We start from the raw sequence: 26,333 nt of genomic DNA, 5'->3' as shown, positions 1-26,333 counted from the left end.
GCCACCTGCCAGTTGTCAATTGCACCCCTGAGGCAGGCTCAAACGCCAAAACACACAGACCATTTCAGGTCCTTGAGACACAGTGAATACATGACTATGATTGTTATATTAATCATTTAATACATGTTTTCTCATTTATCCCTGGTTGATGTGTACTATTCCATCTCCACTTGCATGATTTCTAATGTTCTAGTTTTGACTGTTCTTTTTTTTTTCTGAATCAGCTTCTTAATCTTTCTCACTTTTCAGCTTACAAAGAATAGCAAGATTGCATTTTTCCTTGGAGTTTTATTTCTCTCCTGGCTGAGAATAGGGTTTGAAGCTCCCCCTGAATTTAGGCAAACTCTTTAAAATCATGAGATCTCTGAAATCCATAAATGCAACTTTTTTCCGGCTTTTCATGGTTTCCACATCTGAACTTTTTTTTTTTTTCCCTTCCTCCCTTTCTCTCCAGTTATCATTCAGAAACAAACCTTGTCAGATATATGAAACGACTGGAAAACAAAGATATTTCCCTTGTACACAGCATGATTCCCTTGGTAGGTATTATAAAACATTTACTTTGAACAGCTCTGACATGGTGACAAAATTCATCACCGTTCCCGTCTCTGCGGATAACTACAGTCATCCCGTGTCATTCTTTAGTGTCTATCTCAACCTCAGTCTTTCTATACCAGTGTTCTTCAATGCAAGGCTTGAAGGTCAGTGGCTGTGCCCATTCATACTCTGATTCTTATTTAAGCCAAGTATAGGATAATTAAACCATTGTGACATCACTGCTGAGGCTAGCTCATAGGCATTGGTGGAATGAGGCATTATGACATCACAATCTCAGCTCTGGAATGTTGCTACTCTTTGGGTTCTTACCAGGTATTTGGGACCTGGGTTGGCCTCTGGAAACAGGATACTGGGCTTGATGGAGCTTCGGTCTGTCCCAGTACAGCAGTGCTTAGGGTCTTATGTTCTAACCATCCGATGTCATTCTTTACTGTTTATATCTCAACCTCAGTCCTTCTACATCAGCATTCTTCAATGCAAGGCTTGAGGGTCAGTGCCTGGGCCCATTCATACTCTGATTCTTCTCTCTCTCCTTAAAGAATGACATGGAGACAGTTATCCACAGGGATGGGAATGGTGATGAATTTTGTCACCATGTCATACTGATTTGGAAGGTGCTGAAAAGATGAAGTAAAATTGTGTGCGTCTCGTTTTTATAGGGATCCTGTACAATGAAGCTGAACAGCTCATCTGAGCTTGCGGTAAGTTCATTAGTAACTCTCAGCTTTAAGATCCTTGGCACAGTGTGGCCTGAGGGAAAAGGTGAGAGGAGCTCTAGTATACAGAGAGGGAAGGAAGTCTGCTGGAAGGGCTGTATTCATTGATTTTTGCTTTTCTAAATATTAATTTTAAACTTTTTTTTTTTTTAGATCTTTATTCATTTTTAAACTTATAAGTGTGATAACATATCCATACAAATAACCATAAATATATCACTTAATAATCAACAATGATACATATAATATTCTCTTATCTCCCCCCTCCCCACCCTTATCTATCATATAATCAATACTTATACAACATGTAACATAAAAATACCCTCCCACCCCATAATTGAACTTATAAATTTAAGGGAAACAAGATTTTTCTAATCATTACAATACTTTGTTAATGGCTCCCAAATATCTTGAAATTTCCTGAAACAACCCTGTTGTATTGCAATAAGTCTCTCCATTTTATGAACATGACATAAGGAGTTCCACCAAAAATTATAATTTAATTTATTCCAATTTTTCCAATTATATGTAATTTGTTGAATGGCAACCCCAGTCATTATAAGTAATAATTTGTTATTATTTGTAGATATCTGACTTTTTGCTCTCATTGCCATACCAAACAGCAAAGTATCATATGAATGTTTCATTTTAAACTTTTAAATTCTTCACTTGGCTAAAATGTTGGGCATTACTTTGAAAACCGTAGAGTCCCATCAGCTCAGATGAGGCTGAAGTTGTCTCCTACTGCAGGGAAAAACGTCTTGTTTCTTTTTCACTGGTGTAAAGTTAGGTTCCCTAGCATCCAGCTCCTTCATACCCTCCAATATAGTATTTTGCACTGACAAAATGTTCCCCAGTTTCTTCCTTCATCAAACCGAATCCTGAGTCCCCTAATGCTGTGTGTCTGAGAGTATACACTAACAGTTAATGCCAGCTAATGTTTAGATACTAGAATATAGGTGCAAATGCCAAAAATGGTCCTAAGTGCTATTCTGTAAATAGGCATATATCTTACATGGTGCATGATTTACAGGTAGGTGCACCTAGAGCAGTGGTAGGCAAACTCATTAGTCAAGAGCCAAAATCAGCAGTACAACGATTAAGATTTCTTTTGATAGCCATACCCTGCACCCGCTTGCCCCTATGATGGCTACGTCAACCCGATTGACACCCCGCTTTTCTGCACGTAGTCTAAATCGATTCATGGCAGAGCCTAGAGAATGACACGGGGAAAAAATTTGTCTCTATCCCTGCCCCGTCCCTGTGAGCTCGGTCCCCATCTCTGCAAACCACCTTTTCCCATCCACACAAGCCTCGATTAGTTTTATATTAAACTTATTATATTAAAGTATAAAAAGAAACAATATTCTGTACAATTGTCAATTTATAAATCAGCGTCTTCTCCCAACTGTCTCTTCCCCATTTCCCTTCAGCGTTCTCAGCCCACTCTCTCTCCACTTCCCTTCAGTGCACACACATTAAAAACAAGGAAGCAATTTTATATCATTTTCATTCTATTCATTCATAGAAATTAAAGTCTCTGTCTCTGTGTCTCTCTGTCTGTGTCTGACTGTCTGTGTCTCTCTGATATTCCAGACAGATGGGTATTTTCCCATAGCCATGTGGCGCATAAGGAATCCACTTTGGATCTTTCACTCTGCCTCTGCTGTACTTTACTGGGTTCTTTAGCTCCACCTACAGTTCTTTCTGCAGGAGTTTGTTCTGCTCTCCCTATTTTATTCGATGTAGCTCTGCCTGCTTGAGAATACACAGACTTTGCTCTGTAGCTGACAGGCCAATCCCACTGGGTACCTGTTAGCCAGCCTGCATAGTTTTCTCTGGAGCTCAGGGCTGTCCCTGATGTGGTCTCACCTGCTGTTAAGTAGCAGTGTCTCGCAGGGTACCAGCTATGTCTTCGCGCCTCCGCCTATCCCAGTGCGCATCCGTTGGTCCGCAGGGGTGGAGGTATAGTCGGACATAGGAGTATGGCAGCCCGAAGATTAGCTTTGCAGAAGCATTCCTAGCATTGTGGAAGTTAATTTTCTCATCCAGCTACTGAGAGAGAGAGAGCTGAGGCAGGCTGCAGCACAGATCTTCTGTCAGGTCACAGTGTACATAGGCTGTCAGCCTGTGAGATGAATCAGGGGAGGTTGGAAAAGTGGGGTTTTGAGATTTTCTGAATATTTCCCTGTTTTCCCTCTCCTGAAAAATCTGACTGTATGCAAGTGCCAAATCACAGAGATTTTCACAGGGCTCCCAACGACGGTATGCTGGCTACAGGCATTCCCAGCCTTCTACCTTCTGTTCTGCACCCTCTGCCAAAAAGGCACAATGACGCCAGACCAAGGGATGCCTCTCTTCAGATAGGGGGCCTGCTCTCAGCATTTCTTCCTGCCTGGATGCGCATTACATCTGACCAGTGGGTCTTGGACATTATTTGGTCGGGCTACAAGCTGGTATTTGTCTGGCCTTAAAATAGTTTGGTTTGTAGACTCTCCTACAGGTTTCCCGGACAAAGCACTCAAGGTTCAAGCCACCGTTCAGCACTTGCTGGATATTGAAGCTATGAAACCGGTGCTGCCCAAACTCTTGGGCTCAGGCAGATATGCTATATACTTTATTGTGCCAAAGAAAGCTCTGAAGATTGGATGCCTGTTCTGGATCTTCAGCACATGAATGTGGCTCTCAAGATTCCAGGCTTTCAAATGGAGACCGTGCATTTGGTTATTGCACCCTTACTTAAATGACTGGCTGATCAGAACTCTCTTGTTGGCCAAAGGACAGGTCACGGTGGAGCAGAGGCAGGATGTAGCAGAAAGAACTTGCTGCTGAGGACCAAAGGCAGCGGAAGGAATCGCTATAATACCAGCGAGTCTGCAAGCTGCCCTATTAGCATAAAGGAGGCAAAAGCGGGGAAGCTGGGGGAGGCCTTTCTGACCGACCTTCCCCTCTCAAGCAGGAGCAGCAGCGGATGGCCAGCAAGAGACAGCGCTGCAGCTCCTGCTTTAGGAAGGCACGGGGGAAGGGTCGGCCATTGAATCGGGTGGCCGTTTTTTTTTTTGTTTGTTTGTTTTTTTAAAATCAGTGAATCGGGCAGCACTAGTTCATATTACTGTCATTAATTCTTGAGCAGAACAGTTTAAGCCTGTTGCTACAAGTGCCTCTACTTCACGTGTATTGGGTTGCTCAGTGCTTGGGTACAAACTGTAGGTGGAGCTAGAGAACCCAGTGAAGTACAGCAAAGGCAGTGTGAAAAATCTGGAGTAGATTCCTTCTGCAGCATGCGGCTGTGGGGAAATAACCCATCTGTCTAGAATCTCACCTGTCTACTGGAAAAGAACTTACTAGGGTAAGTACATAATCTTTTTTTTCTCTTCCATCTCCACCCCCCTCTTGCCTTGTTCTGTGCTTTATCAATCTTGCTTGGTTCTAGGACAGCCCAGTTTGAAAGCATATAACATTCTGGTATTTTTCCAGGCTTCGTTTACCTGTAAACTTTCCATTGGCCTTATGTAGCGAATAATTATTTAAAAGTTTTAAGAGCAGTGGAGACTTGGCTCTTCAAATAGCTTGTGATGTTCATTGAGGGCTCTGTAGCAATTGCAATATGTTGCCTCTGTTCTCTTTTCCCCCTCTTCCCTGTCTTGCTGTATCATCCATTCCCGAAGCCTCCCCTTTGTCATGTTTACTTGATTCTGTGGATTGTCATCTTCTAGTTCTTTTCCATGTTTCCTTCCAGCCTGTATATCGCTTTGCTCTGCTTGTTAGTAACATAGTAACATAGTAGATGACGGCAGATAAAGACCCAAATGGTCCATCCAGTCTGCCCAACCTGATTCAATTTAAATTTAAAAAATTTTTATCTTAGCTATTTCTGGGCAAGAATCCAAAGCTCTACCTGGTACTGTACTTGGGTTCCAACTGCCGAAATCTCCGTCAAAACCTACTCCAGCCCATCTACACCCTCCCAGCCATTGAAGGCAGTATAGCAAATTCAAAATTAAATAGAAACATATAAGTTACTCACATGTGTCCAGCATTTAGATGCAGGCACTTATGCCCTCCCTATTGCCAGGCTAAATATTAACAGCTAACAGAATAATGACATATCTAACATACGACCTTTTATACATAGAATAGGGAATGGGGACTTGTATACCGCCTTTTTGTGGCTTTGGTGTTTCAAAGCATTCAAAGCGGTGTGGGCACTGGAAGATTAAGGCCCAAATTCTGTAACCGGCGTCTAATGTTAGGCACCTATTTAGGAGGTGCCTACCTAGATAAGCGCCTACTAAATTGAATAACATGCTCAATTAAGCTTTTTAAATCACTGCTCTTAAGTGTGCTTAAGCGCTCGCATGGCCGCCTAACTTTTAGTTGTGCCTAGAGCTGGCCTATTTATTGGGCGCCTCCAAAATAGGTGCCGCTCAGCCGTGATTCACTAAACAGCACCCAATTTTACTTGAATCTCGCTGAACGGTGCCTATTTCGGCATCTAACTTATGACGCTTCTTATAGAATTTGCCCCTAAGTGACTTGTCCAGAGTCACAAGGAGCAGCATTGGGATTTCATCTCACAACCTCTGGGTACAGAGGCAGCAGCTCAGCCAGTGAGTCGCATCCCTTCCTCCAGGCAGTGGCGTAGTAAGAGGTTGGCAGCCGGGGTGATGGTGCCTGGCATTGTCACACCATGCACCCCTCCCCACTCTTCCCCGCAGCTTGGGCACACCTGCCCCCTGCATACCTCTTGAGACGTTTGCCGCCGTAAGAAGCATCTTCCAACTGCTGCTCGCACTGGCTTTGGCTCCCTTCTGACATCATGTCCTGGTCCTGTGACCAGGAAGTCTGAAGGGAGCCGAGGCCAGTGTGAGCAGCAAATGGAAATTGTCGCTCATGCTGGCAAACACTTAGAGGTATGTGGGCTGGCAAACATGTAGAGGTATGCGGAAGGGGGGGCTGGATAGGAGGAGAGGTGATGACGCCTCGTGCAAAGATGGTAACTATGGTAGTCCCGCCACCCCCCAACCCCCTTTACTCCACCACTGTCCCTGGTTGCCTAAATATAGACATACTGTTACGGAATAGCCCTCTGTGCAGGGCTAGGGTTGGACATGCTGGGGCCCAGAGCAGAAATTGAGGAGGGTTCCCCCCTCCCCAAATTCCTCTCTTCTCTGCCCTGTTACTCCCGATTAGAGAATAACACAGGAACAAATTTTTTCCCGTTCCTGCAGGAACTCAATTTTCCCGCTGTCCCTGTCCTGCAAGCTCTTCCTTAACTGCACAAGCCTCAAACACTTACGATTTTAGTGTTGGAGGTTTGTGCAGCTGAGGATAGAGCTTGAAGGAATGGGACAGGGACAGGAAAAGAATGTGCAGGTCATTCTCTACTCCTGATTTCCCCACCCACCAAATGCTCTTCCATCCAGCATCCTTCCCTTCATTTTAAAATCAGCAGCTCGGGGGGCAGTGATTCTCAGCTCTGTCTGCGGACTCTTGGGCACTGTTTCTCTGCTGCAGTCCGCCTAAGTGAAAACAGGAAGTTACATCGGAGGGGGGGGGGCAAATTGCAGCATAGGAACAGCATCGAGGAGGCCATGGACAGAGCTAGAGCATCACTGCCAAGTCGGTGGTGTTGGCATTTTTACAGGTTGAGGGGATTTAGAAAAGGGTGGGAGAAGGGAAGGATATCCCGGCCCACAGAGGCCCCCTGGAGTTGTGGGGCCCCAGGCAGCTGCCTTGCCACCCCCCTCCAAAACTCCAGCTCTACCCTTGTATGTATATAACAGTGTGAATATATTTTTTTTCTTCCCTAGTCTATCACTTGGCTGGAATTTGCCAACATTCACCCTTTTGTACCTCTGGATCAGGCTCAGGGATATCAACAACTCTTCCGGGAGCTGGAAAAGGATTTGTGTGAAATCACAGGTTACGACAAGATCTCATTCCAGCCCAACAGGTGAGAAGCTCCTTTCAAGAAACTGAGCTCTCTAGCCCGTCATACGCCTACAGAAAATGATCTTAATGATACAAGGCAGTGTAGCATTTCTGTTGGCAGAGTGCTGGGGCTGTGCATGTTTATTACAAAATGCTTGTGTAAAGAAAACCAGAAGCTGTTTGTGATCGGGGTGGGGGGTCTTCTGGACCCACGATTGTGAGGGGGCTGCTGACCAGGAGGGGTGGGAAAGGAGGCGACTCGCAGCAGATCCTTTACTGTGGGGACAAGGCCATTCACCGCTCCATGGGGTGGTAAAAAGCCTTGTCCCTGTACCCGCAGCAAATGGTCAATTTTTTTCCCCTGTTTCTTCGGGTTACACAGTCCCCGTGTCATTCTCTACATACTATCACTACCAAGTCCCACTCCTCTTGTTCTTCATCCCTGAAACTGTACCATTCCCTCGTGGGGGATTTTATTTTTTTTGCAGCCCAAATGCATGACCTTGCATTAAATCTTAACTGCCAAATTTCAGACCATTCTTCAAGCTTTGCTAGGTCCTTCATGTTATCCACACCATTAGAGGTGTCTATTCTATTGCAGATTTTGATATCATCCGCAAAGAGGCAAATCTTACCAGATGGCTCTTAACAATATCATTTACAAAAATGTCAAATAAGCCCAAGAACCAAAACTTGAGGCACACCACTGGTACTATCCCTTTTCTCAGAGTGATCTCCAGTGACCACTGCCACCTGTCACCTTCCATTCAACCAGTTCCTGACCCAGTCCTTCTCTTTGGGGCCCATCCCAAGGGCACTCGGTTTATTTATTTGACGCCTGAGTGGAACACTGTCGGAGGCTTTGCTAAAATCTAAATATGCCACCTCTAGCCAAATCACACCCTCTATCCAATTCTCTGGTCACCCAGTCAAAGAAATTGATCTGATTTGTCTGAAAAGACCTGCCTCTAGTAAATCCATGTTGCCTTGGGTGTTGTAATCCACTGAATTCCAGAAACATCACTATTCTCTGTTTTAAGAGTCTCCACTAATTTATTTACCATAGATCTCGCTTACAGGCCTGTAGTTCCCTACTTCCTTACTTTCATTTTTGTAGAGAGGGATCACATCTGTCCTCCGGTACCAGCCCCAATTCTAGAGAAACATTGAAAAGGTCAGTCAGTGGAGCTGTCAAAATTTCAAGTTCTTTAGTACCCTTGGATGTACAGTATCTAGCCCAATCGCTTTGTCTACCTTTAGTTTAGCTAGCTCCTCATGAACAACAAAAATCAGGGTTTCCATACCTACGGTCTTATTTGCTTTTGTCTTCTGTGGCCCTGCTCCTGGCACTTCATCTGAAGCACAGAACAGAAATATTTGTTAAGCAATTCAGCCTTATTTTTATCCCCTTCACCTCTGAGCAGTGTCTCGCGAACTATTTCCAGCTGTGGCACACTATTGAATGTGCTTGAATCCCTCCCCTCGGGTATCCTCAAGTCGCATCCACCTGTTTAAAGTGCATACCTTATAATCTAATTATTACACACATAAAATATGTAAATATTTTATATTATGCACTTTATTTCTATTACACTTTCTTTACCGTACTGTACACACAATATAATCTTACTAATACATTATGGTAACCGCAAAATTAAACTACACAAAGCACACTTTTTTCCCCCCCATCACCTGTACTGCCACAGCCAACATTTCTCCCTCTCGTCACCCAGACCATATGCAGCATCTTTCACCCCTGACCACCAGCTCCATACCCAACATTTCTCCTTGAATCTTTTCTCTCCATCCCCATGTCCAATGTTCCTCCCTCCCATCATGCTGCCCACAGCTAACTCGGAAGCCTTCCTGAGTAACTTTTTTTTTTTTCCCCTCCCAAAGTATGATCCTAGTATTCTTCCCATCTGTCTCACTGTTCCCTCTCCACCACAACCAGCATTTCCCCCCTCATTTCTCTTCCCCAGCATCTGTACCTCGCTCCTCTCCCACCACCATGTCAAATAATTCTCTCTCCATCCCTATGCCCAACAATTCTCCTCTTCTTCATTTCCCCTTGTGTACCATATCTTTCCCTCTCACTCAAGTCACCCATGCCCAACAATTCTCATTTTCTCCCCATCTCGGCATCTTTCCTTCACTCCCTCTTTTTCCATTCTGCGTTGCAAGTTCATGCCCCCTCCCTCCTTCCTTCCATCGTTTGTCCGAAGTTTATGCTCCCTCCCTTCCTTCTGTCCCAAAGCACCTCCTCTCTCTCGTATCCCAATGCACCTCTCTTCATCCTTCCCTCCCTCTATTCTGTGTCCCAAGTTCGTGCCTACCTCCCAGGGGTGTTTTACCTGTTCTGGTTGGCTCCCTCCTGCCAGCTGCATTTCTCTTCACAAAACCGCAAGGAACTGTGACTTTTTGAAAAGAAGTGCTGCTGGAAGGAGGGAGCCGGCCAGAACCCGGGGACTGCCTGTAATGTAAATAAATTTAAAAAAAAAAAAAAAAAAAGTATGACCCAGTTTGGCACAGCTCACGGTCCGGTACTGATCCACGGCCCGATGGTTGGGGACTCCTGGTGTAGGGTACAAAGGCTGTCAACCTCTGGTAGCAGCCTCGTGGTACTACCAAGATGGGTTTAAAGCGATTAGGAGAGGGACTGGAATTGGGGGGGGGGATTTTGTTCTTGGGAAGGGGATTCAGAATGGGTGGGTGGGGAGCCTGATCAGATACTGTTAGGCGGGTGTCTGGCTAAATATTGACTTCACATGTGCTTAAATACTGGCAGTTAGGAGAAATTAATTCAAACCCAAATTTTCAATGTCTGTGCCCAGACATGGCCCAGCATTGAATATCTGGGCCTAATTTAGCCAGTAGTGGTCAGCTTAAATGCAGACTACTGCCAGCTGGATATTGGCTGGGTAGAGTTGCTGAAGTTTTGAATTTGCTGTTTGATTTGATGTTGACATTTCTGAACAGACAATAACCACATTGTTGGTGAAATTGTCACTGGGTGTTCAACATACTGTATTTGACCTTTTAGAAAGAAAGGTCAATCATTTTAAAATGAAATAGGCATTATTCAGATCACAGAAGTTAGCTGGGCTGACTCCTACGATCTGTGCTGAGCCTGGATATTCAAGTGATAGTCCAGTGACTGGCCTTAAATATCCAGTCTGTTTTTGGCTGCAGAAAACTTAGCTGATCATGTTGATGGTCAGTGCTGGGTGACAATTTATAGTGGCCAAAGATAGACCAGCTATTTAAGTAGACCAATTTGGCTTCTTAGCTTAACTTAATTGGCCCGTGGTCTGAATTGCATGACATAGCCTGCTATCTGTTAGCTGCTTAGGCTAATATTCAGCAGCCAACTTGCACTGAATATTAACATTTAGGTGGCTGTGCTATTTAGCTGGCCAGGAGCCATTCTGGGCGGCTAAATTGTGCTGAATATTGGGTGGGATAAACTTTTACATAACCAGGAACCATGCTCTTTCTGACTGCCCTTGTATGTGTTTGGGATTTTCAGTGGCGCCCAGGGTGAATATGCTGGTCTGGCTGCAATTAAGGCCTACTTAAACAAAAAAGGAGAGAGCCACCGATCTGTGAGTGTGATGAGTAAAATTGATTTTGTTCTGTTCATTCTGAGAACATGTCACTATAAAAATGGACAAAAGCTGTGTAGGAAGGATCTGAAGAGAGAGATCAAGCCCAAAAGGCCTCAATGATGAAAGCAACAAGCAGGGAGGCGTGAGGAAGAGATGTCAACGCTCAGCCGTGGACTTGAGTTCAAAATATGCTTTGATAGTACTGCATAGACTCGACACTGGCAGTGTTTTGGCCTTTGTCAGGAGTCTATTAAACTCGAAATATGAATCCTCTTATATAGTATTGGGACATTAATCGAAGTTCAATTGTAGAAACAAGCACAAATGCCTGCATAAATTCCACTGATGCCCAGAGCAAAGCTAAGGGTCTTGAATCCACGGCTGAGTGATTGACATCTCTTCCTCATGACTCCCTGCTTTGTCCTGTAGGAAGGGTCACCACATATCCTCCCAATCTGATGTTGACTTAGTAGCTGCTCTATGGAAAATTACTAGATACAGAAACCCATTTTCAACAGAACATAGAGTTTGGAATTGAGATGTCAAGGTTGGGACATGCACAATTCAGATGGCAATTTAGAAAAAGTATCTGTGCTGACACACACAGCAGACATACATGTTGAAAAAATGAACACAGACTCAGCAGCTTCTTTGTGCAGCATTAATACTTCAGCTGGATTTGAGCAGTGCATTTGATCTGGTTGACCACGAGATTCTTTTGGGCTGTCTGGACTCAATCAGTATTTCGGGAACTGTTAGTAAATGGTTTCAGGGTTTTTAAAAAAAATAGATCCTATCAGGTATACAGTGCTGGTAAATATTCTGTTTCTTGGAGTAATCCTTGTGGGGTCCCACAAGGTTCTCCATTATCACCAACTTTGTTTAAACATTTATCTAGTGGCGTTGGGTAATTTATTGCAAAATTTGAAGGTTAAATTTTACATCTATGCAGATGATATTACTATACTTGTCACAATGATGTCATTTACAGCAGATATAAAACATCGGATCTCAGTAATTCTGGCACAAATAAAGAAATGGACCATTAATTTTAAACTCAAACTTAATCCCTAAAAAACAAAGTTCTTTTTAGCTTGTCCAAATAATAATCAGTGGTTTGTTTGATCTTCGGTCTGAAAAAACATGATCACGTTAACGCTTATTATAGACATCTTCACTGGTTATCATTTGATGCAAGAGTTTTATTCAGATTTGGTTGCATATGCTTTAAAGCAGGGGTGTCCAACCTGCGGCCGTGCGCTAAAAACCGCTATTGGGGTTTAGTGAAAGGGGGCCATAGTGCAAAATATAGACAGCAGATATAAATTCTCAAAGTGGACACATTTTGATCACCAAATTGAAAATAAAATCATTTTTTCTAACTTTGTTATCTGGTGATTTCATGAGTCTCTTGTTGCACTTCCTTCTTCTGACTGTGAATCCAATATTTCTTCCCTTCTTTCAGCCTCCTGTATGCTTCCTCTCCTCCAGACCTCATACCCTCCTCAACTTTTTCTTCCTCTCTCCCTGCCCCTCCCCTTTCTTTCTTTCTGTCTCCCCTTTCTTTGTTTCCCTTCTTTCTGTCTCCCCTTTCTTTCTTTGTTTCCCTTCTTTCTGTCTCCCCTTTCTTTCTTTGTTTCTCCCTGCCCCCTTCTTTCTGTCTCCCCTTTCTTTCTTTGTTTCTCCCTGCCCCCTTCTTTCTGTCTCCCTGTCCCCCCTTTCTTTTTTTTCTTTCTTTGTTTCCCTTCTTTCTTTATCTCCCTGTCCCCCCTTTTTTTCTTTGTTTCCCTTCTTTCTTTCTGTTTCCCTGTCCCCCTTTCTTTTTTTAATAAATCTTTATTCATCTTAAAGCAAAAAAATAAGTGCAATATATTATACAGTCATCTTACTCTTTAACAGCACATAAATTCAATCAGAATTATATTCTATGACAAAATACATATATCATGCCCCCCTTACATTTATCCAAAAATTTGCACTCAAAATTAAAAAAAAAATCTTCCCACCCACCCTGGACGTTGAATTATATAAAATTACCCTGAAAGTTATCATATTTTGCTGAGTGAAGCTTCCACATATGTTGAGTCAGCTCTAAGATGCAGCCACCAGGGAAAATATACCAAATATACCAAGTTTATTTAAAATTTGTTAAACTGCCTATACAATTAAAATGGGACACAGTTTGAGACAGGAGATAGTTTAGGCCAGCGGTTCTTAAACCTGTCCTGGGGGACCCCCAGACAGTCAGATTTTCAATATGCATGAAGCAGATTTGCATGCCTGTCACCTCTATTATATGCAAATCTGCCTCATGCATATTCTTTAGGGATATCTTGAAAACCCAGGACAGGTTTAGGAAATACTAAGAAGGATCTATGCCTGTGGATGATGGTATTTTTTCTGTATATTAAGCTGTCGGATTTTCATTTTTAGGTCTGTCTTATCCCAAAATCTGCTCATGGAACTAACCCTGCCAGTGCCCAAATGGCAGGGATGAAGATCCAACCAGTAGAGCTCGATAAAGATGGAAGCATTGATTTCGCCCATCTGAAGGCTATGGTAATTCATCTCACACCCATGACAGATGCCTAAAACATGCATCTGGTTAAATAGCATAGGATGGCTACCACTGCCTATAAATGTGACGCCGTATATAGAATTTCCCTCTAAATATTTTGTATACAGTAAACCCCCGTGAATTTGCGGTTCACGAATCGTGAATTCAGTAATTCGCAGTATTTTCTGACCACCACTTCCTGGTACTAAAGTCATGGTTACACCAATCAGGAGCTGCTTTGACACGCTATCTGGCATATCAAAGCAGCTCCTGATTGGTGTAGCCTGACTTTAGTACCAGGAAGAGGTGGTCGGAAAATATCACAAATGATTTTCAGCACCTGCCGGTGCCCCAGCTGTCCTCTCTTGCCTTTGATCAGCCCCTTAACTGCATTCACAGCTTTTCCAAAATTCGTGGGTGTTCCTGGAACGGAACCCCCATGAATTTCAAGGGAGTACTGTATGCTGGAAATTTCTTGATCCACTAATCATGACTTAATGGAAATCACTTCTTATTGAATTAATGTTTTTGGAATGAAAGACCAGGTAATCTGCAGTTTGTATGCTGGCAAATATATTACTGCTCATTATCCCACACATCCCTTAGCTTAATCCTTAATAGTTAAGATCTCTACTTTTGTCAGTCACTATATGAAAGGAACATCTCTGGCTATAGTACTATCTGCTGATTCTTTTTTCAATTAAGAGGCTTTGAATAGTTTAGATGTGCAGAATGCTTTGAATATCACACTAACTTTTCCCTTCCCTACCTATTCCATTCTCCCATCTCTGTTTTTTCTGTAGGTGGATAAACACAAAGAAAACTTGGCAGCCATCATGGTCACATACCCCTCCACTAATGGTGTGTTTGAAGAGGAAATTAGAGATGTGTGTGATTTAATCCATAAGCATGGTGGACAGGTCTACTTGGATGGAGCAAATATGAATGCACAGGTTTGGACTCATCACATATGCAGAAACATTAATATGTCCTATCTCGGTGTAGGGTTAATCTTAAAATTATGCCCAACTTCTGCTCCTGCCTGCTTCTGACCTCATCACTTGCTCCTTATTAATTTCTTGCTGCCTCAAGTCCCCTTTTCCATATTTACCACTGACAACTTTCTCTTGCTCTGCCCCTAACTTTCTCTTGCTCTGCCCCTTGCTTGCACTAACATATAATCAACAACAACAAAAAAAAGCCTAAGTCCCAAACGCCCAACACAAGAGCTTTTAGGCGAAGGAGGGGCCAGTTCTTCGCCTAAAAGCTGGATTCTGTAACTGGTATCTGTCAAAGAATCCACCCCCCCAGCAACGATCGCAACCCCTCCTGCCCCGGCGACCCCCCCCTCCACCCAACATGATCAGGGCAGGAGGGAACCCAAGCCCTCCTGCCATAGTGAAATCCTCACCCCCATTAAGATACGGGCAGGAGGGATCCCAGGCCCTCCTGCCCACGACAACCCCCCCCCCCCCCCGCTTACCCCCCCTGTACCTTAAAAATGTTAAAAAAAAAAAAAGAAAAAAAAAAAAAAAAAAAAAAAATGTTGGCCAGACGGACGGGTCCCAAGCTCGTCTGTCCGGCAGGCCTGCCATCCGCAGAATGGCGGGCCTTGGGGCCTGATTGGCCCAGGCGCCTCAAGTCCCTCCCACAGGTGGGTCCTTAGGCGCCTGGGCCAACCAGAATTTTCCTAGTTGCCTTAGGCCCCTCCTTCAAAAGCTAATCATAAAATACATGGAGTTGTTGTTAGGTGCCATCGACTCATGCTCGAGTCCTAGCGACTTAATGAATTGCAGATCTAAAAAGAAATCGGTTTCGTGCTAGTCTGGAAAGGTCCTCCAGCATCATCCCCGTGGTTGTTTTCAACGTGTCCAGCCATCTGGTTGCAGGTTGCCCTCTTCTCCTGGTTCCTCTGATCTGCCTAAACACGATGTCCTTCTCCAGTGATCGCTCTCTTCTGATGGTGTGACCAAAATAAGACAGTTGTAACCAGGGCAGGATTAACCAATAGGCCAAATAGGCATGTGCCTAGGGCCCAAAATGTTCAGGGGGGCCCGATGAAGTAGGGCATCAACATTGTTTTTTCCAAACGGTGGTGGACCCCTCCAGCATCGATTGGCAATGCGGGCCCCCCCCCAATCGGCAATGCGGGCCCCACCCCGATCAACAACGCGGCCCCCTCCCCCATCGACGGAAAGTAAGCCAAGCAAGCAACGTGGGTAAGAAAGGCAACAGGAACTGTAATTGTGCAAGCGGTGCTGCTTGCCCAAAGCTTCTCTCTGATGCAAGTTCCTGTTTCCGCCTGGACGCATGATGGGGTGGGGCGAGCAGGGGGTCCAGTGTACTTGTGTGCCCAGGGGCCCTCTACGAATTAATCCTGCCCTGGTTGTAACTTTATTTGGGCCTTGAGTGACATAGCTGGTTTGATCTCTTCCAGAATCGATTTAGTTAGTCCAATAAAAAAGGTATTACCTTATTTCCTTTTGTTTTATTTCTATATATTACCTTGGAAAAGTGGACTAACAAAGCCACCACACCATTTCACTGTTCTGTTCCAGAAATCCAGCAGATGTCTTTCAGCATTCACTGGGGGAAGAATATATCTGTTTGCTTCCTTCCTGCCCCCCATCCCCACTACCAGTTTCACTCCTCCTCAAAGTCCTTTAGGAAATAAAATGGGATAGATCAGTGGTCTCAAACTCAAACCCTTTGCAGGGCTACATTTTGGATTTGTAGGATGGTGTCATCTGATAGCAATTTTGGATTTGTAGGGCCTCAGAAAAAATAGTCTTATTAAAGAAATGACAATTTTGCATTAGGTAAAACTCTTTATAGTTGATAAATCTTTCCTTATGGCTAAGTCTTAATAATAATATTGTAATTTATAGCTAAAGAGACATATGATCAAGAAACTGTTTTTTATTTTACTTTTGTGATTATGATAAACATACCGAGGGCCTAAAAATAGTACCTGGCGGGCCACATGTGGCCCCTGGGCCACGAATTTGAGACCACTGGGATAGAGCAACAGCTACCTTTTCTAGTTCCTTTCTGGCCCAAAGTTACCTAAGCTTTACCAATCGATTGCATGTACTTATGGCTTGACAAATCCTCTTACCCTGATCACATAGAAGTCTGATTTCCACCCAGTATGTCAAATCCCTAGCACTGATGGCAAAATGAGCATAGCCTAGTAGCTCTGCCCACATTTTCAGCTGAAATTATTCAGATCCTGTTAGTGTCAAATCAGCCATGAGATTTATATAACTTTTAAATGGGAAACCATGCTTTTCATTCAGCTGAAAACCTGGATCTAGTTACATATATGCAAGATGTGCTCCAGTTCATATTCTCCAAATCAGGTCTTATCGAAAGTGCATGACAATTGCCTACATTCATATAAATGGTTGCATAGGAATTACTTATACATTCTCAAAGGTTTTAGGTCTTTTGTCTGAGTGAACTATCTGTTCAGTGCTGTTAGAGGACATCACACCCCAAATGCAACTTACCACGCTTCTATGGAGAACCCCTGCTAGTGGTAGGCAGCTTTGCTTTTTATGGTTGTAAATACTGCAAGTACCGTATTTTCACGTACATAACGCGCACCCGTGTAAAACGCGCACCCTGGTATAGTGCGCGGGAAACAGACATATATGTAAAAAAAATTTTATATACCGCGCACACCCGTATACCGCGCATGCTGCTCCGACTCTCCCTTCGCCCGCCCCAACTCTCCTCTGGCCACCCCGACTCTCCTTTCCCCCGCCCCGACTCTCCTCTCCCCCTTGAAGTCCTGTCCCCACCCTGAAAGCCTGATGCCCCCCCCGATGTCCGATTCACCCCCCCCCCGCAGGACTGCTTGCACTCCCACCCCGAAGGACCGCTCGCACGCACCCGCACCCCCACCCCGAAGGACCGCTCGCACGCACTCCCACCTGCACCCCCACCCTGAAGGACCGCTTGCACTCCCACAGCCTCCCGACCCCCCCCCCCCGCTCATCATGTAGAAGCTCCTACCGGTGTCCTGCTGCTTCCTCTTGGCGGTCCCGGCCCTTCTGTGAGCCCTGCGTCTGCGCTGCTTCGTCTTCCGGCGGTCCCGCCCTTTCTCTGCGGTCCTGCGGGGGGGGGTGAATCGGACATCGGGGGGGAACTATGTAAAAAAAATTTTGTAAAACGCGCTCACGCGTATAACGCGCAAGGTTATGCACAGTTTGTAAAAACCGTGTATAACGCGCGCGTTATATGTGTGGAAATACGGTAATTCTCAGATGTCTAGTTTTGCTCGTTTCTGCTCTTGGCAATCTCCCTCTATTCTTTGTTTTTTATTTTGCTAGTGTGCCAGGCTTCAGATTTATTTAATGTAACAAATTAATGTGTCTTTGGCAGGTGGGACTATGTCGACCTGGCGACTATGGTTCAGATGTTTCACATTTAAATCTTCACAAAACCTTCTGCATTCCCCATGGAGGTGGAGGACCTGGCATGGGACCAATTGGAGTGTAAGTATAGGCTGCATAGCCACTCTTTTGGCTTTAATTTTGAGCTTAAACTAAATGCTTTTCCAAACACAAGCTCAAGACAAATTATGTTCAAGTACAGTAGCTATTATTCCACTTTGGGGGAAAAAGAAATCTTAATGGTGGGCCTGGCCCAGTAGTACCACTCTCTGCCATGTGGAGCACCAGAGTTAGATTTCCAGCTCAGATTCTCCATTTCCTATGTTAGCCAGTGTTGGATATGCTGCAGGGGCAGAGAACAGAACCTTTTAGGGCAGTGTGTCTCAAACTTTTTTAGGTCTGGCACACCAAACAGAGCAAATGGTTTTTTGCAGTACATTATAATTGAAATTTATAGAATTGCAAAACAATAAATTAAATGTGAATTTTATAAAGTTCTTTAAGCTATGTATGGGTAATCGTAACTATAAGAACAAGAGGGCATTTGGAAAAGTTAAGAGGGGACAGATTCAGAACCAATGCTAGGAAGTTCTTCTTTACCCAGAGGGTGGTGGATACCTGGAATGCGCTTCCAGAGGGTGTGATAGGACAGAGTACGGTCTTGGGGTTCAAGAAGGGATTAGACAATTATCCCAGGACAAGCAGGCAGCATATTCTTAACGCATGGGTGATGTCACCGACGGAGCCCCGGTACGGACCTTTTTAACTAGAAAGTTCTAGTTGGCCGCACCGCGCATGCGCGAGTGCCTTCCCGCCCGATGGAGGAGTGCGTGGTCCCCAGTTTCTTCATTTCCGCGGAGCGAAGAAGACGCATGTGTTTTCAACAGCCGTTGAAAAACTATTTTCTGCCTTCCCGCTCGCATATTTTTTCTTGTTCTTTAATTTTTTTCCTTTCGGATTCCTTTGCTTTTATTTCTAAAAAAAAAAAAACAAAAAAAAAACTCGTCCAGTTTTCTTATTTTTTCGGGCCCGGCCCCAGCGGGGCCTGTTGCCACCATACAGGTCTCCGGCTTCGATTTTGCGGAGGCCGTGTTTCCCTTCATGCCCCCTCAACCGGGTTTTAAGAAGTGCCAGCGGTGTGCACGCCCGATCTCCCTAACCGACCCACACAATTGGTGCCTCCAGTGCTTGGGTCCAGAGCATCGGGCTGACACCTGCACCCGCTGTGCTACGCTTAAAAAGCGTACTTTGAAAAATAGGCAGATCCAGCAAAATATTTTGTTTGGTACCGGATCTGCCATGGAACCGGCTGCGACGTCGACGGCACCCCAAAAGTCGGCACCGACGACATCGACACCACCGGACCCTTCCTCGGGGTCGTTGGGCCCAGGTAAGCCGGCTAAGAAGCCTCCCACTTCCCTTGAGCGCCCTCCTGCCACGGTTGCGACACCGGCCCTCCCGGCACCGCACCGGCCCCACAAACGCTCCGCTCCGATCTCGGTGAGTGCCTCATCATCGGCCTCCTCATCGCTGGAGCGTAGAGCGGCACCTATGGTACCGAAGAAGAAAAAAGCGGTACCGGTGCCTCCCCTGGACGACCGCATCGCGGCCATACTCCAAACACAGTTACAGGAGCAGCTGCAACAACAGCTCCAACAACTGTTGCCGGCGTTGCTGGCACCGCACCTTCCGGTACCGGACCGGTCCGAGCCTCGCACTGCCCCATTGGTGTCGACCCCCTCGGTACCAATTAATACTTCCATGCCGGTGCTCTTGGCAGAAACGCCTACAGTGCATACCCGTGATGCTGCCGACCCTGTCCGGTCCCAGGAACGACATCGGTCTTCCTCACCTGGTACCGCCTCGGTGCGCTCAGGCAAATCTCTCTCAAAGACCCGCCATGCCGAGCCCTCCACACCGATGTCCAAACATACGCACCCCGACGTTAGGGACCCAGACTTGTGGGAAGACTCCCCTCACGGTACCGAGGAGGACACTTCGTCAACCGACGAAGAACCCTCCATGACCGACACCGTCTCAAAACCAGAGCAATCCTCTTTCTCCAAATTCCTTAGGGAGATGTCAGCAGCTCTTTCCATTCCCTTAGAGTCCGACTCTAAAAAGTCTCAGGCTTTCCTCGATGCCCTAGACTTTGAGCAACCTCCCAAAGAATTTCTGAAGTTGCCCGTCCACAACATCTTACGGGAAACTTTCTATAAAAACTGGGAAGCTCCCCTCACTGTTCCTGGAGCCCCTCGTAAATTGGATAGCTTGTACCGGGTTATTCCAATCCCAGGGTTTGACAAACCTCAATTGCCCCAAGAGTCCCTCCTGGTGGAATCTACTTTGAAAAAATCTCAGGGTTCCAGTGTATATGCCTCCACCCCTCCTGGCAGAGAGGGAAAAACCATGGATAAATTTGGTAAGCGCCTTTTCCAAAATGCCATGTTAGCCAATAGAGCCAACAACTACACCTTCCACTTCTCCTTCTACATGAAGCATCTGGTGCAACAGCTCTCCTCCTTACAGAAATATCTTCCTGAACGTAAGGTCCCTCTTTTCCAGCAACATATTTCCAGCCTCCTCCAACTCAGGAAATTCATGGTTCGCTCCATCTACGACTCATTTGAGCTGACCTCTCGCGCATCTGCCATGGCGGTGGCCATGCGCCGTTTGGCATGGCTGAGAGTCTCTGACCTAGACATTAACCACCAGGACCGCCTGGCTAACGCACCTTGTCTGGGTGATGAACTCTTCGGAGAGTCCCTGGACTCAACAACCCAGAAGCTCTCAGCACATGAGACCAGGTGGGACACTCTGATCAAACCTAAAAAGAAGACTCCACCTGCTCGCACCTACAGACAGCAGTCTTCCTACCAGCGCAGGTTCTCGGCCAGACCTCTCAACCACCTCAACAGCAGCCGGGCCGACCTCGGCACCAGCATCAAACTCAGGCTCGCTCTCAGTCTCACCAACCTGCTAAGCCTCTACCTCCGTCAAAACCATCTCAGCCCTTTTGACTCTTTTCTCCAGGGCATAGCCAGTCTCCCACCATCATTGCCTCTTCCTCAGCCTATCGGAGGTCACCTCGAACTTTTCCTCAGCCGTTGGGAGGTCATCACATCAGACCAATGGGTCCTCAACATCATTCGCCACGGCTACTCTCTCAACTTCCAGACTCTTCCTCCAGACAATCCTCCCGTAGAGTCTGCTTCTCAATCTTCCCAAATCCTCCTCCTCCTGAGGGAGGTCCAATCACTCCTTCGTCTCAATGCCATCGAAGAGGTACCTCCGGACCAAAGGGGCCAGGGATTCTACTCCTGCTACTTCCTGGTTCCCAAGAAAACCGGAGACCTTCGTCCCATCCTCGATCTCAGGGACCTCAACAAGTGTCTGGTCAAAGAGAAGTTCAGAATGCTCTCCCTGGCCACGCTTTACCCTCTCCTCTCTCAACACGACTGGCTATGTTCCCTAGACCTCAAAGAGGCCTACACTCACATCCCCATCAATCTGAATTCACGTCGCTACCTCCGCTTTCAGATTCAGCACCGCCACTATCAGTACAAAGTACTACCCTTTGGCCTCGCATCATCGCCCAGGGTGTTCACCAAGTGCCTTATTGTGGTGGCGGCCTTCCTCAGGTCTCACAACCTCCAGGTGTTCCCCTACTTGGATGATTGGTTGATGAAAGCACCTACGTCTCCACTTGTGCTGCAAGCCACTCATCACACCATCTCTTTCCGCAATCTCTTGGGGTTCGAGATCAACTATCCCAAGTCGCATCTGCTTCCCACACAGCGACTTCAGTTCATCGGAGCAGTTCTCGACACCACTCTGATGAGGGCGTTTCTCCCCTTCGACCGACACCGGACCCTGCTCCACCTCTGTCGTCAGGTGCTCCTTCATCAAACCGTCCCAGCTCGGCAAATGATGGTCCGCTTGGGCCACATGGCCATGACGGTCCATGTACTTCCTCTGGCACGACTCCACCTCAGGACACCTCAGTGGACTCTAGCCAACCAATGGTCACAGACCACGGATCCTCTTTCTCATCCCATCTCTGTGACATCGTCTCTTCAGCAATCTCTTCAATGGTGGTTGAACTCCTCCAATCTTTCCAGGGGTCTACTCTTTCATCTACCCCCTCACTCCATGATCATAACCACGGATGCCTCCCCCTATGCGTGGGGAGCTCACCTGGGAGATCTACGCACCCAGGGACTCTGGACCCCTCAGGAGCGTCAACATCACCTCAATTTTCTGGAACTCAGAGCCATGTTCTATGCTCTCAAGGCCTTCCAGCACCTTCTCTGCCCTCAGGTTCTTCTCCTGTGCACAGACAATCAAGTCGCCATGTACTACATAAACAAGCAAGGCGGCACCGGATCTCGCCTCCTCTGTCAGGAGGCTCTCCGCATCTGGACCTGGGCCACAGCCCGCAATCTCTTCCTCAAGGCTGTCTATATCCAGGGCGAACAGAACTCCCTGGCCGACAATCTCAGCCGCATCCTTCAACCTCACGAGTGGACTCTGGATCCTCCAACACTCCGCTCCATCTTTGCTCGCTGAGGCACTCCGCAGGTGGACCTCTTTGCAGCTCCTCACAACCATCAGCTGCCCCAGTTCTGTTCCAGACTCTTCTCTCCTCATCGTCTGACCCCAGATGCATTCCTGCTCGACTGGACGGATCGGTTCCTCTATGCCTTTCCTCCACTACCTCTGATGTTGCGGACGTTATCCAAACTCCGCAGGGACAGGGCCACCATGATTCTCATCGCTCCTCGGTGGCCTCGCCAACACTGGTTCTCCCTCCTGCTTCAGCTCAGCTCCAGGGAGCCCATTCCTCTTCCGGTATTTCCTACTCTACTTACACAGCAGCATCAGTCTCTACTACATCCCAATCTGTCTTCGCTCCACTTGACAGCTTGGTTTCTCTCGGGCTGACCTCTCCAGAGAATCTGTCTCAGCCTGTCCGTCGCATTTTGGATGCCTCCAGGAAACCTGCCACCCTCCAATGTTACCATCAGAAGTGGACCAGGTTCTCCTCTTAGTGTCTACTGCATCATCACGATCCCACCTCATTGGCGGTGGAAACTGTACTGGACTATTTGCTCTCTCTGTCCGACGCTGGCCTTAAGTCTACCTCAATCAGAGTCCACCTCAGTGCCATCACTGCGTTTCATGAGCCTATCCTCGGAAAACCGCTCACGGCTCATCCACTGGTTTCCCGGTTCATGAGAGGCCTCTTCAATGTCAAACCACCTCTGAAGCCTCCTCCTGTCATCTGGGACCTGAATGTGGTTTTATCAGCCCTCATGAAACCTCCTTTTGAGCCTCTTGCCACAACTTCGCTCAAACTTCTAACATGGAAGGTGCTTTTCCTCATTGCCATCACCTCTGCCAGGAGGGTTAGTGAGATGCATGCACTGGTCGCCGATCCACCGTTCACTGTTTTTCACCATGACAAGGTGGTTCTGCGTACCCATCCTAAATTCCTTCCCAAGGTGGTCTCGGCTTTTCACTAGAGAATGACACGGGGAGCGATCCCCGCAGCGAACCGCTGCGTGGCTGCGGTTTGGCTGCGGGTTATGGTGACCTCATTAGCAAATCGCCGCAGATGCGGGGACAAATCCTTTCACCGCCCGCAAAAACGGTGAATAGATTTGTCCCCGCAGGCCAATGTCCCCCCTTCTAGGAACCGCTATTTACCTGTGTTTCACCGTGCTCCTCATTTGTCAGATCAACCCTTCCTGCCAATAGAACCCGCCCCCCCCCCCGACGATCGCCCTCAGCCCTTCATGCCGACAGAACCAGCCCTCCCCAACGATCGCGGCAGGAGGGTACCCATCCCCTCCTGCCTACCCCAACAGCCCCCCCGACGATCGCAGCAGGAGGATATCCAACCCCTCCTGCCAGCTCCCCAACAGCCCCCCTATGATCACTGGTAGGAGGGTGCCCAACCCCTCCTGCCGGCACCCCCAACGGCCCCCTATATCGCCAATAGGAGGGTGCCCAACCCCTCCTGCCGGACCCTCCCCCAACAAACCCCGCCATCCCGAAACACCACCCTTAGTCTTACTTTCCAAGTTGGACCGGACAGCTCCTCGCTCGTCTGGCCAGCAGGCCTGCCTCCGTCCAAATGAGGCGGGCCCGCCCCTCCCCTCCCCTGCCTAACCCACAGGATCCTAGGGCCTGATTGGCCCAAGCACCTAAGGCCCCTCCTATAGCGGGAGTGGCTTTAGGTGCCTAGACCAATCAGGCCCTAGGATCCTGTGGGTTGGGCAGGGTAGGGGCGGGCCCGCCTCATTTGGACGGAGGCAAGCCTGCTGGCCATACGTGTGAGGAGCCGTCCGGTCCAACTTGGAAAGTAAGACTAAGGGGGTTCCGGGGTGGGAGGGTACATTGGGGGGGGGGTCCAGCAGGAGGGGTTGGGTACCCTCCTGCCGGCGATCTTAGGGGAGGCCATTGGGAGGACTGGCAGGAGGGGTTGGGTACCCTTCTGCTGCGATTGTCGGGAGGGCCGTTGGTGGGGGGGTCTACAGGAGGGGTTGGGTGCCCTCCTGCCGTGATCGCTGGGGGGAGGGGAGACTTGCAGCAGTAGCCGCGGTCACTATGCTAATCACGGCAGGGAGATCTTTGCCGCGATTAGGTACAGCGGCCGCGTCTACTTACCATGTAGGGCATTTAAAGTACATGTCGTGTTTGTTTTTGCATTGCTAGCCCCAGGGGTGGTGGAAGATTAGTGATTGAAAAACTGTATGAAAAATAACTATTTTAAATTTAGTGATCAAAATGTGTCAGTTTTGAGAATTTATATTAATTAATTTTTTCTCTGCGTGTTTTGTTTTTGTATAGTTATTAACTAATATTTAACTAAGTTTTAAAGTTTTAAAGAATGTTTCCTTTATACGTAAATAAAGAAAAGTATATAAAATCGTACCCGTTTGAGGCTTTTATGTATGCAGCGGTGACGGTGACGGGGCGGTGAATGGGGTTGCAGTGGCGGTGACGGGGCGGTGAATGGGGTGGCAGTGGCGGTGACGGGGCGGTGAAGGGAATGGCGGTGACGGGGCGGTGCAGAGGATGGTGAGACGGGGACGGGGCGGTGACGGGGACCAATTTTTTCACCGTGTCATTCTCTACTTTTCACCTCAACCAATCCATTGTGTTGCTTGTCTTTTTCCCTAAGCCCCATTCTCAACCTGGGGAACAGGCGTTGCACACGCTGGATTGTAAGCGTGCCCTTGCATACTACCTTGACCGTACCAGGGCTCACCGCTCGTCTCCTCAGCTCTTTCTGACCTTCGATCCTAACCGTCTAGGTCGCCCTGTCTCTAAACGGACGCTTTCCAACTGGCTTGCTGCCTGTATTGCGTTCTGTTATTCCCGGGCCGGTCTCTCACTGGAAGGTGCTGTCACGGCCCACAGGGTCAGAGCTACGGCTGCTTCTGTGGCTTTCCTCCGTTCCACGCCCATCGAGGAAATCTGCAAGGCTGCCACTTGGTCCTCAGTTCACACGTTCACTACTCACTACTGTCTGGATGCCTTCTCCAGACGGGATGGACACTTCGGCCAATCTGTGTTACAATATTTATTTTCCTAATGGCCAACCATCCCTCCTCCCTCTCTGTTAGCTTGGAGGTCACCCATGCGTTAAGAATATGCTGCCTGCTTGTCCTGGGATAAAGCACAGTTACTTACCGTAACAGGTGTTATCCAGGGACAGCAGGCAGATATTCTTACGTCCCACCCTCCTCCCCGGGTTGGCTTCTTAGCTGGCTTATCTTAACTGGGGACCACGCACTCCTCCGTCGGGCGGGAAGGCACTCGCACATGCGCGGTGCGGCCAACTAGAACTTTCTAGTTAAAGGTCCGTACCGGGGCTCCGTCGGCGACGTCACCCATGCGTTAAGAATATCTGCCTGCTGTCCCTGGATAACACCTGTTACGGTAAGTAACTGTGCTTTTCCTGAAGGAAAAGGGGATAGAAGGGTATAGATAGAGGATTACTATACAGGTCCTGGATCAGATGGGCTGCTGTGTGAGCGGACTGCTGGGCATGATGGACCTCTGGTCTGACCCAGCAGAGGCACTGCTTAAGTTCTTATCTTCTTATGTAACAATGGTGAAACTAAAGTAGATAGAGTAGAATTTCTAATCAATGCGATGGATATGCTCTTTTTTTTTTTTAGTGCAAATTAACTTAAAACGTGGCTCGATAAGTCAACAAGCAAACATGCGTTTCATCATTCACTATCTGCAGTCGTTCTCTTTTTTTTTCAATTTTAATTTCTGTCAGAGCTGAAAATCCAAGTTCACAAAGATAAGAAGATCCAAACGGTAACAAAATCTTGGTTGCTTTGTTGCTCAAGTTAGGATAACTACTGCATATGGTAAATCGTGACAAACGAATCTGATTGAATTTTTTGATTAGGTGACCAGATCAAGGACATAATCTAGATGTAATTTACTTAGATTTCAGCAAAGCCTTTGACACGGTTCCTTGTAGGAGGCTCTTGAACAAACTTGACAGGTTTAAGTTAGGATCCAAAGTAGTGAA

The 26,333-nt window shown here is 46.9% G+C and overlaps 1 protein-coding gene across 1 annotated transcript in view; it reads left to right on the top strand.

The window, feature by feature from the left end:
- The window catches only part of GLDC (glycine decarboxylase), a 172,015-nt gene that overhangs the window by 121,460 nt on the left and 24,222 nt on the right, over positions 1-26,333 (top strand). Inside the window, 7 exon segments of the mRNA XM_033925858.1 lie at positions 455-539; positions 1,218-1,259; positions 7,088-7,230; positions 10,738-10,813; positions 13,250-13,375; positions 14,177-14,326; positions 17,763-17,875. Coding sequence (XP_033781749.1) covers positions 455-539; positions 1,218-1,259; positions 7,088-7,230; positions 10,738-10,813; positions 13,250-13,375; positions 14,177-14,326; positions 17,763-17,875 — 735 coding nt within the window.

Source organism: Geotrypetes seraphini, chromosome 1 (genome assembly GCF_902459505.1).
Source record: "Geotrypetes seraphini chromosome 1, aGeoSer1.1, whole genome shotgun sequence".
NCBI lineage: Eukaryota > Metazoa > Chordata > Amphibia > Gymnophiona > Dermophiidae > Geotrypetes > Geotrypetes seraphini.
The sequence above is the reverse complement of the archived record's forward strand: the minus strand, read 5'-3'. Positions and strand labels throughout refer to the sequence as shown.